We start from the raw sequence: 13,913 nt of genomic DNA, 5'->3' as shown, positions 1-13,913 counted from the left end.
CAATAATGAAAAACTAGACAGAATCAACAGTTGGGAAGTTATCCGGTCTTGTTCTGACAAACCATTCAGTAGAACGATTTTTTTAGCAAAATTTTGACTTGAAAAAGGTGCAATAATTAAAAAAGATTTGGATTCGTTTTTATCCTGTTTATAGAAGGCCTTCCAAATACTCTTGTAATATCGAGATATTGAAAAATTTGGAAAGAGTTGGATTGAGTTGAGGTTAAGGTCCATACTTTGAAAAATCAATATTGTGATATAACTAGAGTTCATTGAAAAAATTATTCTTTAAATGTCAAAAGCTTGTGAACGCTATATTTTGCATTCTGCTTTTTTTTTTTAATTTGTCTTTCGAATTTTTCTAAGGAAAACGGTGAACTTGAAAATTTTGGAAAATGTGTGGTCTTTTTTTATATTTGGAACCATAAAATTGACTTTAAGTCCGTTATAAACCGATGAGATTTTAAATGCCTTGAAAAGATTGACGTACATCAGTTGGGAGACAAAACTAATTTCATATTGCGTAACATTTATACTGTTTTTCAAATGGAGTAAAATTTGAAAAAATATGCAAGTAACAAAAATGAAGTATAAAGATGAATCTATACTAAGGTTCTCAGATTTTTTTCAGCACATATCCGGGCCGGACAAATCCGTATAATTTTTAACAAAAACCTTGCAAAATTTGGCCCGCCAGCCAGTCTCATTTCTGAAATTTGGCCCGCCTGTTGAAAATGTACCAATCGAAAATACCATCGAAAAGAAAAAAAAGTAAAAAGAATCACTCTGTTGTGGTATGAGCCTACTTGGTTGAATGATTCAACTGAATCAAAGCAATCGAAAGATTCCTTTTAATTCAACCACGGTAAATGAAAAGTTCATATACCAGTATTTCGATCGAAAACGTTCACTGAAGAAGGTAGTAAGTTGCTATCGAAATACTGGTATATGAACTTTTCTTTTACCGTGGTTGAATTAACAGGAATCTTTCGATTGCTTTGATTCAAAAAGAATCAATTTTATCAATGTTGAATCATTTTAACATTTTTAAAGAATTTGCTAGTGTCTTCTACCAACATAAACACTCCCTCATAAAAAAGCTCGTGAAAATTCTGAACAGTGTTACTTAAATTTCATATGAGTATTTTATATAAATTTTTGTCACGGTTTTTCCAAATCTTCAAAGGAATCCTAACATGTCCAAGCTTTAAAAAGTGTAATTCGAAATTTTCTTGATAAATTATGACCAGTTATCGAAAAATGTTAATTTTGAACGAACAACATAAAAAATAGTTTGGACCCCGTGATGGTATTTTTTACAACTCTCGAATTAAATCACTGAAAAATTAGAATATTAGCATCTTTTTAAAATTTCTCAATTAAAAAAAAAAAAGATCTTTGATTCGTTTGTTTCTACATGATTGATAGTTTTTTTTTAATGAATCATGATGTGCGATACCTGAAAAAAATTTAAGAGAATTTTTGGATTTTTCATCTCTTTCTTCGAGGCAGGTTTAAACTCAGGGTTTCGGTGAAAATTTTTGTTTTTTTTTATTTAGAGGGGTAATTGAAGAGAAATCACAGTAGTTAATAAATTTAAAAACTTATGATATTCCTTTTAGGTACACATTTTTTGAACTGTTCAATTCTGTCTTTGAAATTCAAATTATTATTCTGAATTTAGAATTGTAGATTGAATCCTTGATCTTGAAACCAAAACTGAATTTCGGTTCCCTTTGGTCAATTTTCCCGGTTTTGGGTCTAAATTCCCGGGTTTTTCCCGGTTTTCCCGGTTCGATTTTCAATTCCCGGTTTTTTCCCGGTTTTCCCGGTTCTGTGGCCACCCTGAGTAATGTCATGTTTACATGTGCAAAAAATAGTGGTAGATCAAGTAGTTTTTGGTGAAAAATCTTATTGAAGTCATGTTTTCAAACATTTGTATTTACAAGGTTCCAGAAAAATTGTACGGCTAAAAGTAGCCATAAATGGGTTACGGCGATAGCAAAAACACTCAATTCAGCAGACTGGTATTGCAATAGGTAAATGCCAATGAAACAATGTAACACTGATGTGTTATCAAGGGACCAACAGAGTTAAAGATTTCGTTGCTTTGTTTTGATAAGCTCGCTGATAAGAGCACATAAGAGATTGGTGTTACTTTTAAGACAAACTAAGCAATTTAATGATGGTGATATGATATGAATTGAAATGTAGTCGCTTTAAAAAGCTACTTCATCAATAGCAAATCCTTTATTATCATTATCATATATGGGTTAAAATTTCAACTTTAATACAGTTCTTAATTTTGATAATCTACGTTGAACGCGCTTTCCTTTTCTTAACATCCCTCTCTTATTACAATTCAAACTCGTAACACTTATGCTATAATTTTAATTTTGAATTTAAATTTTAATTCCACCAAAAATGCCAAAAAAAGAAGAACTTGTACAAATTTATTTTTATATTTTTAAGATGATCTTATTTGTGTAAACAACTTTGAAACTTACTTGTTGAGTAGGCGATTAAATGACGTATTGAATAAGCATTATAAATTAAATATTGATTAAAAAAAGGAAAAAAGCATATTTTTAAGTTTTTAAATTTTGATACGCTAATTTTGAATTCAATCCCAAAACCAAAAATGGAAAAAATAAGAAAAGAACTGTCAAAAAAGTACGTGAATCACGTACAAAAAAAAAACATTTCCACAGAACCTGTCTGTGCGAAAACCCATGAAAATAAACCTTGCGGATTGGGCGCTTCAATTATGAGCCTATTTAAGAAGAAGCATGTTGGTAAGGTACGTATTGCACACATCCTCTTGCGTACATTGGATTGAAATCGGTTCGCACGGATTCAACATTTGCGTGGCTGTTGAATGTTGTTGACCGGCTTCTGAGGAACCTGCACCGGTGGTTTCTGAGCGTGCGCAACCTGACTAGCCTCCACGGAGTGTTCGTTTTGCTTGGTGGAGGTGGCACTCTGCACTACCTCGCCGGTGTTTACGTTTGGAGCTGGGTTCTGAAATGTCAGAAAAACCGGTCAGGTACGATGAGACCGTCAAATTGTCTAGCGATCACTCACCGACAGTCCAATGACCTCCACTGGATCTTTGCCAGGCCGTTCCGCGTTCGGGGTCTTGTGCTGAACGATCCTCATTCCACCGGCTTTTACTAAACGTCAGCAAAATAGAGAAATTTATAGAAAAAAAACGAATGGTTATACGCCAAAAGGTGATGGGACCAGGGCCAGGTTAGCTCGATATTTTTCCAAAGGTTTTAGGGGAAAGGTTTCCTAAATGGGCCTATCGGGTTAAATGACCCTACTGCAGTTTGATGAAATGGCTGACTAGACAGCTTATATGACCAATGCATTTTGAGGGTGATATGCTTAGAACATAAGGCAAGAAAGAATTTTATGAATTTACAAACTCAAAAAAAAAATTAAAAAATTATACAAGTTTTTGATACATTTTGATGTAATATTTCGACTTTTAAAAATTATACGTAAAGAAGCTTAAAACAAAAACTAGGATGGTTTCTGTTTCTTACTCAAATGAACCTTAGAAATTAAACATATTTCAGCTTTTGTGGACGTTTAAAAATGATAATATAATGGAATAATAGAGTGTTTTTGTATGCCCCCATCATGTTTGTAAAATGCCTCTATCCTAAAATAACAGGTTAAGGGGGGGGTAGGGTCTAACACTTTCAAAAAATCGATTTTTTTATTTTTTTATTTTCTTATTGTAAAACATTTCAAGAATGTTGTGTCAAATTTTCAAGTCAATTGAAGCAAAACTGTAGAAGTTATAGGCCTTCATCTCCTCCTATCTAATACTGCAAGAAAGCAAGAGCAGAAACTTCAAACGCGTTTTTCTCGAAAGCACATTTTTAAAGTCCGTGGACATCGTCATTTGAAAACTACTTATCCGATTCTTTTCAAATTTGGAACATATTTTCTACATATAAAATACCAGACCCCAACGTTTTTCTTTTTTGTTTTTTTTTACTTTGGGGAGATTTTACAGGTGAAAAATGGCGGATTTTTTCGTGAAAAATCGTAGTTTTTACTTCAAACAGCCACAAAAATTTCATAAAATTTTTTTTAGGTTAAATAAAAACGTTGGGGTTCAGAAAAACATCTATTAAAAATATTTTGCTCGGATTTTTTGACTTCAGATGATTTTGTGCTGAGATACAGTGTCCACCGCAAATCCTGTTTTTTAAAAGGCATCCTCGAAAGTGCTCCGTCACCGGCTCATTTTTCAATATTTTTCTACGAAAAAAATACTAAATGTTCTTTTAACAATGCTTTGTATAATGCAAAAAATTTGTATACATTTGTTTGAACGATAGCTCTAGAAAAAAATCGTGAAAATGGTGATTTTTTTATACCCGTTAGACCCTACCCCCCCCTTAAATAGAATAAATAAATAATTTTTATCACTGAACCTTTAAATTGAAGCTCTGACTAACATCTTAAGAGAGAATTGAAGATCTAAAAACAGATTTGGTAATGTTTTTCTCATGGATGAACTGCCTCCATAGTATGGCAACCCTAACTTTTGTTTTATTCCATAAAATTATTATATACATAGATTTTTATAAAACTTCAGCTTTGTTGTACGGAAATTATTACTTTCTAGCAGTTTCAATGAAATTATACGGAAATATTGCCCAAAAAACAGAAATTTTGTTCAAAACACAAATAGGCGCATTTAGCCCGCACGGTTTGAGGTTCGGCATTTTAGACAACACTTACAATAAAATCGTTTTCTTGGAAACAGAAGAAAATTTTAACATTAAAATTACTCCATTGTATAGAAAACAGATGCCTGCACACGTGTATATAGTTTTTGTACACATATTCGATGTGATATTTGATTAAATCAGTGTTCTGCTTAATAGGCGCATATAGCCCGCTCCTCCCCTACTATTTTAATTGGAGATCAATCTTGAAATTTATATATTTAATAGGTTTATTTAACTGAACAATTTTTAAATATGTTCTTATGCTAATCAAAATTAAAAGCTAATGGTTGAAGTAATTCTAGCGATACAATTATACATACAAAAATACATACGATACAAAAATAGTAAGTTTTTTAACTCAAAAATAAGAAACACTGTTTCGAAATTGAAATCATTATATATGGCTGTTTTAAAATATAATCTGAAAGTACTTGTTTGCTGTTTTTCTGAGTGAGATGTTAGTACATTATGGTGTCCCAAAGTTGCAAAGACCAAAATTAAATTCGCATACCTTGAAAAAGTGTTGAGCATGTATTGAGCAATTTTTTTAAATTTAAATTTGAAATTAAACACATTTTGGGACTATTTAACACATTGCGAACCAAATACGAGAATTCTCGTTGTTTCGCTTGCCGCAAGTGTGCTGTACTTAGAAGCATAACTCAAATGTTGTAAATTTCAGATTAAATTTTACTCTACAAAATAATACACAGCACTTTTTGTAGCTCAAAGATACTAAAGCATGGATCTGCTTAAATCTGGATGCACTGTTTATTATACCATAGCGCTCGTAGTTGTCGGATCTGGAATGTTCCGACAGTACTTTGTTCGGAAATGTTTTCTCTATCAGTGCTGAAAATTCTATTAAGATTCGTTTTGTTCCAAAAAAGTCACACGTGATGGAAGCCACGAGACAAAAATTAATTTTGTACACCCACGTCAAAAACCCGACCCAGTCGGGTTCAAATCTGTGAAGATGGTCAAATCCTGTCAAATCGACCGTGTACAACGTTCTCAAACGTTTCCGTGAGATGCATACTATCGATCGACAAGTTCATACCAAGCGTTATAGTGGACCTAAGGATCGGAAACTGCATTTGAAGGTGTTGATTGAGAACGATCAAGGTAAACCCAGGGCAGTCGGACTATGACATCGCCAAGAAATTCAATGCCGACCGATGCACCGTCAGAAGGATTCGTCTGTGCGAAGCAATACAATCTTATCGGGCCAGTAAGCAATCGAACAAGACATTGAAGAAGCATGTAGAAGCCAAAGGACGGGCCTGGAAGTTATGTACACAGTAAACGAAAATTACCGAGTTCGGTAATTTTTTTACCGAAATCCTAACATGTGTAAATCGTTAAACTGCTCGGTAATTATTTCGGTAAAAAATAAACGAACATCGGTAAATAAAGAATCGATTTACCGAAGTTCGTTTATTTTTTACCCGAAAAATTACCGAACAGTTTAACGATTCACACATGTTAGGATTTCGGTAAAAAAATTACCGAACTCGGTAATTTTCGTGTACTGTGTATACAACAAGATTCTAACGAAGTACGAGGGATGCATCCTCATGGATGACGAAAAGTACGTGAAGATGGATTTTGGGCGGCTTCCTGGCCAAAAATTTTAAAAAGCCACACTGGTCGAGGTGCAGCTGCGGACGGAAAACCCCGGTTTTTGTGAAAAACAAGACCATGGACTCCGAAATGTACAAGGAAGAGTGCCTGAAAAACGTTTTTTTTCGTACATTAGATCTCACAAAGGACCAGTAAAGTTTTCGCCAGATTTGGCAAGCTGCCACTACAGCAAAGAGATACTGCTGTGGTATCGGGCCAACGGGTGGATTTTGTCGAAAAGGACATCAACCCACCCAACTGCCCTCAATGCCGCCCTATCGAAAAATTTGTCAAGCAGAAGATGAAGAAGACTACTCGGGATTCTGGATGCAACAGAGATGAAGAGATCGTGGAACAAAATGGCCGCTGAGGTCAGCGAATAGGGTGTCCAAATTATAATGAGTGGTACTCGATGAAAAGTTCAAAATTTCATCAAAACAACATCGGAATATTTTTTTATTATTTTTCCTTTAAAGTGCAATGAAAACAATTTTATTTGCTTACACTGCTCCGAGATATACTCTGCGCGTGCGTCCAGATTTAACATGATCCATGGTTTATATTCGTAGGTTTCTGAGATATGCAATTTTCAAAGAAAATGTAAATTTCTTTTTGTTTTTTTCATTGATACTAGGTTTTTGGAACTTAACACAATGTGCTAGAGTTTTCCGTATCTCTTCTATGGATTAACGGATATTAGTCAAGTCACATCGGCGTCAAAATGGCAAATTTGTCACTTCGTTTTTCTGAATTTACTAAATAGAATATCAAAACACTTTTCAGAGCATTTGAAAGCTACTAGAAAACTGCATAAAATGACGTCAAAATGTCAAAACCGATAAAAATTTATGTTCGTGACTTCGTAATACTACGGCAGACATGTTTTCTCTAATTCTCAAGAATCCTTCAGTGGAAATTAGGAAAAAATGGTCAAATGTGAAATATTACGGTTTGAAGAAAAGTATACCAAGCAATCAAATTTTCGTGCAACTACTATAACTTCACTACATTTTTTTTTTGAAACGCCAAATTTCGTCAGATAGTAGCAAGACACAAAAGTTATGGAAATGCCAAATTAAAGATCTGTGCGTGTTTACTCTAGTTTCTATAGAATTTTGAACGATACTGTGTAGGCAATTGTTACACTCCTCGTGTCATGATGCCCGATATGCTGACATAGTTATTGGTTAGGCAGAGGATTGCCTACAACACCATAATGTTTGTTCACAAAATTGAAAATTGAATATTCCCTCCATATTTTTTGAAGTACCTAAATGACATAGGTATACTGTTACCACAATAGAAGATCACAGGGAAAAAGACCTTTTTTCTACAACGGCCTGAAAGTGTTGCAGAGCCCGCCAAAAAGCATCAAAGATGAGCAACCTGAGCAACTGTTAACACTTTATACATATCGTGTAGAAGTCCAAATGGGCGACCAAAGCTTATAAATTTTTGTTTGTTCTGAAACTTAAAGTTTTCTTCAGATAGAATTGGAACAAAAACAATTGCCTGTATTTCAGTTGTTTAATATTGAATTCAAGATCTCTTTAATACAAATGTAACGTTTTCTTCGTACTTTTGAGAAATAATACGGATAAAATTATTCGTCTCGGTTCCGAAAGAATTCTCGATTTTTTCCTGTAAAGGGGCTTGTAGGCGGCGCACACCTTCTTCGTCCATCGTTTTAGCTATCTTATTCCACCAGGTCTCCATCTGATTGATGTTTTTGACAAACTTTCCCTTTGCCTTGAGTCTCCTCTTCATGATTGCCCAGTATTTCTCAATAGGCGGGAACTGGGGGCAGTTTGGTGGGTTAAGGTTTTTCGGAACAAATTGGACCCCTTTCTCTGCATACCATTCTTGAACGACTTTGCTGTAATGATAGCTGACCAAATATGGCCAAAACATTACGGGATGGTCGTGGGATCGAATGAACGACAAAATTCGTTTTTGGAAACACTCTTTTCGGTATAGTTCCAAAGTCATTTTCGAGATTTGTAACGAAAACTTTCGTGTTTTTTGACACAGCTTCAAATGCCAGCGAAATCATAAATTTTCGTGACAATTTGTCGGCAAAAACAAATTCATATTTGGCTGGAACATCCTCCCGAGCCGTTGCCAAGTAAAATTTCTGACTTGGGATTTGCCCGAAGTCAGCCATAGGTTTCATCGTCCATCAATTTCATCGTCTGTTGAACTTGGCCAGCACCTGGAAGCTATACGTTCCACACACGGATTTTGACCACACTATTCTGTTTTATGGCCCGATTTAACTGTTTGCTAGCTCGATACGACTTGATCCCTTTCCGGAGTCGAATTCTCCTCACGGTACTATCAATGTTTCCTTATACTGTTTGCTATCACGCCAAACGATATTTTTCGGCAATTTCAGCTGTTAAGCTAGTCTAGATGCAGACCACAATAGATTTTCCAAATAACTGTGCAATTTTTTCCTTATTTCGGCTTTGTTTTATTGTTTACAAAGTACAGTCGATTTGCGGAATGTTAAAAATACATACATGAAGCTAATAATAATCCCAACACGTGAACGCCAAGACCTTCCAAATCCGTCCACCAGGAACGCCACAATATGAGCAAAAAATTGTTCCAATTCTAAATGAAGCAAGCTTTATGAACACAAAACTATACAGTGAGCGAAACATGAATACCTAGTACCACAATGAGTTTTGCTTGTAAAAATATGAATCATTGAAAATCATCAAAATTTTCTACTACAATTTGTTCTAAATTGTACAACGGATAAATCAAGCATACATTTTTTTTTCTTGATGAAGCAATTGGCGTTGAGGACCAAAAATGTGGAAAAAGGGTGCGAAATAAGAACAGTACCACTTATGTTTTTTTCTACAAATATCAAGATTATTTCGTAAAATTTACTTTGTAAAACCTATATTGTTTCTACGAACTATTTGATTAGATAACTGCATTTCTAGGCATTTTCTAGCATTCCAAAGGTTTCAAAAAAGGTGTAAAATAGCGTTTGACTTTTAAAAAATCAATATTTTTGAATAAGAAGTCTGCTTTTTGGATTCAAGTTCAGCCTAGAATCTATGGTTTATCAATTCACGTTATGTTAATGAAGAAATTTAGCAGTTTGATAAAGTATTATAGCTCAAATGTCGAGTTCCTTAGGGCTAGAAGAAAACTGTTCGTTGAGGAACAAAAAGATGAAATGTGATGAAAAGTTTTCCAAATTAAAATTACGATTTCGCTCATTTTCAACATCTTTCATCTTATTCTAATCTTCTACCCGTCTATAATCTTTATATTCTTTCTCAAATAATATAATATTGCACCGATATAGCCGATAAAATAATGTCATGAAAAAAATTACCTTTAAAATACAAATCTCATCTAAAACTAATGAAAAAAAAAAGTTTTTTTTTGGCATAAATTGCTTAATTAGCGGTCAATAAAGTTATATCCATTGCCAAAGTTATGTAAAAAAAAGTTCTCAACGAATTCAAAGTCCATGCAGTAGAGGGTTAAGGTACACCGGAGTAGGTGGGGACGATGGATGTTCCAGGATGTTAAATTTCTTGTAATCTTTCCAATTACTGCATAATGATACAATTTTAACAATAAATGAAAACAATTGACTTTTTATTTTCGTCCCATTTCAACTACGACGTCTAGTTGATGTGCATCATTTTCCGGTGCAATTTACCTAGTTTAAACTAGTTAGCTAGCTGACACAATCCCTACATTTGAAATAACAAGTTGGGAAAAGAAACGGTGGTTTGAAGTGAAGAAAATAATGATTATCTAACAAACTAAGAGTTTTGTATCAGTTCCTACCTGGGGTTAGTGGGGACGATTTTTAATAGACTTGGTGTTTACACAATACTTTTTTTTTCTCGTTATTCCGTACTATTTGGCTGTATTCGAAAATTTATGAAAAGCACTTAATTGTTCTGGAACCAGTATCTATGTATGTTAAGGTTGACAGAACTTTTTCTCGCACGTCTCCGGGCCAGACGAAACTGGGCTATTTACTATCATACATAATATTCATCCCAAAATCTGGGCAATATCCGGCAAATTTGATCAAAACTCAGGAATTACTCGAAAAAGAAGTCAAGAAGAAAAACACTTAAAAAATATTTTTTTTCATCGAAACACATCAGCAGATTTTAAGTCATATATCTATATTTTGATTTCAGCCAATCTTGATTATTTTTAAAACATAATGCTAAGAAATTGCGTTTTAGACGCAAAAATAAAAATTTTAAGAACTTAATTTGAGTTTACAACGAAATTCTGGCAACCCAAATTCTGGCCGGACCGTGCTTTGCTCAATTTTTGTGTCAAATATCCGGGAAAGTCCGGATAAAATCGGGCAGTCCGACAAGCTTAATCAATGTACAGTCGAACCTAGATAAGTGAGAGAATTTGTCAGGACCCGCAATTTTTATAAAACAAAACCTCTACAAGCGAGAGTCAAAAACCTCTCAAGTTGTGGTACGAAACTGATTTCTGATACCAAACTGACGAAGTGGTATCAAGAGAAACTGACATTGCTATATCAAAACATTGTTGTTGTCTATTTATAAACGATTCGACAGCAGTTAGGGTTCTAGACAGTTCATTTTTTATACTTCTTAAAACGACAAGAATAACAACTTTGGTATGCAATTAACACTAGGGGTTTCTCTCTCTCATTGTTCCATAAAATAATTTTCCAAAAAAAAACAAAAATTTAGGAAATGTTTTAAATGTACAAGGAACAAGTATGAGAATGATTAGAGTGACAAACATAGTCAATACACGTTGCTTTGCTATAAACTCGGTAAGAATAAATTAAAAGTGATCTTTCGTATTAGACAATCCTTGATCATAAGCAGAAAAACTATTGAATTCATTCGAGTTTTTTTGGCATTTTATCACATTAGTCCTTAAACTCCAGTACGAAGACACACTGTCAGCGCATGAACATAAGGTAATGATCGATATGAAACATTTCAATGAGGTCGCTGTTTCTCAATCACTGTTAAAAGTTGAATGGAGCATGATATTTGTACAATTCAGAGATTTATATACGACATAGCCAATTCACGTGCACGTTCTATGCTAGAATTTTTGAGCAATCTTGGAGTTTTTGATAACATTAACGAAAGTTATCGCTCGGTCGAATGTGCATTGGATTTTAATGTTTTGTTGTTCTACACTGTCGTTTACGGCATATTGCTTAACCATTGTAGAATAACCAAATTCAAATCAGGCAGCCCCAGTGATCGAAATCAACGCTTTACTTTCCGTGCTCTGTAAAAATGGAATTGGTGGTACCTGTCTCAAATGGATACGTTCATACCTCGTTCAAAGAATTCAATATGTAAAGTTAGGAAACGTCAGATCCAGTACTTTCTTGATTAAAAGTGGTGTACCACAAGGGAGTCACTTGGGACCCCTTCTTTTCATCACTGTTATGAATGAGTTTCCCGAGGTTCTACAGGACGTGTTTGTATGCAGATGATCTTAAAATATTCCTTCCCGTTCGTTCTCCGAAGGATTGCTTAATTTTACAAAATGCGCTATACCGATTTTCAGAATGTTGTAAAAGCCATGGACTGAAAATTCATGTATTCAAGTGCAGCGTTATATCATGTGCTCGGAAAATAACGAACATTATGAACGAGTATCGCTTGAAAAACAGCTTGATAATTACCAGGAAGACATCGGTAAAGGATCTTGGAGTCGAATTGGACAAAGAACTAAATTTCATGAAACATATAGAACAAGTGGTAGCCAAAGTTCTCTGTGGCCAAAGCAAACTCTATGTTTGGAATGATCAGCAGAATTTGTCATGAGTTGAATGACCCATATACTATCGTGAAAATCTATCTTGGATAAGTCCGTACAACAATTGAGTACGCAAGTATTGTTTGGCAACCGTATTATTACAACGTCCACATTAAAAGATTAGAAAGAGTCCAAAAGAAATTCCTTAAATACGCACTGAGAAAACTTGGATGGCAAGAGACAATGCCGGATTACCGAGCCTTGTGCATGTTGGTTGGATTAGATTCGCTTGAAAATCGAAGAAAATGAATCGATGTATTGTTTCTGAAGGATTTAGCAAGTGGGAGGTATTATTCGCCGTATATGCTTTCCCAGAAATCGCCCAACGAAGGACGCAGCAGTTTGCGCATCGTGAGGCCATTTCAACTTACAAATAGGATCCAGAATTACGCGCGAAACGAAACTATGTATAGAATGATGGCACTTCACAACGCATATGTCGAAGAAATCAACTTGACCAAGTCCAGAGACCAAATTAAAACTAGTGTTAGAAGATGTTTTACAACAAATTAAAATGAGAAGTGTTAGTTTAAGTTTAAATTTAGATAAAAGGCTAAAGCCTAGGATCCAAATAAATAAATAAATTTATGTTTTCTAAGGGACTCCATACCAACTATATGTACTTCTTCCAATTATAATGTCTTTATTTAGTTCTTAAGAAGGTATTTTGACTGAGTTGAGTAAACCTCTATAAGTAAGTAGAATTGTTCCAGAACCGCTATAAAAGTAAACCTGGATATGTGAGAAACCTTTTTAAGCGAAAAAAAAAGTTCGGTCCCCTGGACTCTCGCTTATCCAGGTTCAGCTGTATATGTTTTCTAAAATTAAAATTATCAAAGTTGATCTTTTTGAAAACCCGTTCCCATTAGCCCTGGTGTACCTTACAATCATAACAACCATTATGATTATGATTAATCTAAGACCAAAATTGGCTTCCTTTCACAGAACAATGAAACGCTTTCTATTGATCTAAGCTTATAAACTTAGTCATTGAATCAAGGTGCACATTCTGCAACAGATTACAAGAGAGCTCTTGCTAGGAAAAAAAAACAACAAAAATTGATATCGCATCACACAGCCATTCTGGGCTGTTGTCGGACACGGATGAGTGGAGCCAAAAAGAAGACACATACACTCTCTGGCTGGGCAAAGGTGGAAAAATAATACTACGTTGCACTTGAAACTCAGAGCCTCCAGGGTCAAATGAAGCGATTAGCAAGATGCTTCGACGTTTTCTATTTTTCTTTCAATTAGAACAGCATAGAACATGTTTCTGGTAGAAGTTAGCAAATAAGAGGATAGAATAAAAAAGATAACCGAGCCATGTGTATTGCTAAATTTTCGTACGACCAAGGCCTATGAGGGTTGGAAAAATATCGATCTTTGCAATATTTACCTGCTGGGGGATGACCAGCAACTAGTCCTTTGTTGTCATCAGCCATTTTTCCGTCAGGTTATCGAGCTGAATACGGCAAGGGTGTAGACTTGTGATATTCCAAAAGGTTTTTGAGAAATTGCTTCCTTATATCCGCTTATCCAGAGGTGTCGCTAAAAATTCCACCAAAAATTATCCAAAACACTAAATTAGCTGGAATCTATAGGAGAAAAACCTCCACGATGGCAAACAAGAATAGTACACGTTACAGTCCGGGCAGACCGAACTGAATGGCGATTATTATCGGAAGGAAAATGTTTCAACCTCTACCTACTTGT

At 34.7% G+C, this 13,913-nt stretch overlaps 1 protein-coding gene across 1 annotated transcript; it reads right to left on the bottom strand.

Annotated features, from left to right (window-relative positions):
* Positions 1 to 2,218: 2,218 nt before the first annotated feature.
* LOC129748937 (death-associated protein 1) lies at positions 2,219 to 13,913 on the bottom strand. The gene is made up of 3 exons (XM_055743747.1): positions 13,597 to 13,913; positions 3,085 to 3,173; positions 2,219 to 3,021 (listed from the first exon to the last, which is right to left on the bottom strand). The coding sequence occupies exons 1-3, from the start codon at positions 13,640 to 13,642 to the stop codon at positions 2,857 to 2,859; spliced, it is 300 nt and encodes a 99-aa protein (XP_055599722.1). The 5' UTR covers positions 13,643 to 13,913; the 3' UTR covers positions 2,219 to 2,856.

Source organism: Uranotaenia lowii, chromosome 2 (assembly GCF_029784155.1).
Source record: "Uranotaenia lowii strain MFRU-FL chromosome 2, ASM2978415v1, whole genome shotgun sequence".
Classification (NCBI taxonomy): domain Eukaryota; kingdom Metazoa; phylum Arthropoda; class Insecta; order Diptera; family Culicidae; genus Uranotaenia; species Uranotaenia lowii.
This window is presented reverse-complemented; position numbering and strand designations above follow the sequence as displayed.

Excerpts from the sequence above, each read along its gene's own strand:
- LOC129748937 (XM_055743747.1), bottom strand. The coding sequence starts at position 13,642 with ATGGCTGATGACAACAAAGGACTAGTTGCTGGTCATCCCCCAGCAG. Across the intron at positions 3,174-13,596 it reads TGCTGGTCATCCCCCAGCAG|TAAAAGCCGGTGGAATGAGG; the intron begins GTAAATATTGCA and ends GCTGACGTTTAG. Across the intron at positions 3,022-3,084 it reads TGGAGGTCATTGGACTGTCG|AACCCAGCTCCAAACGTAAA; the intron begins GTGAGTGATCGC and ends CTGACATTTCAG.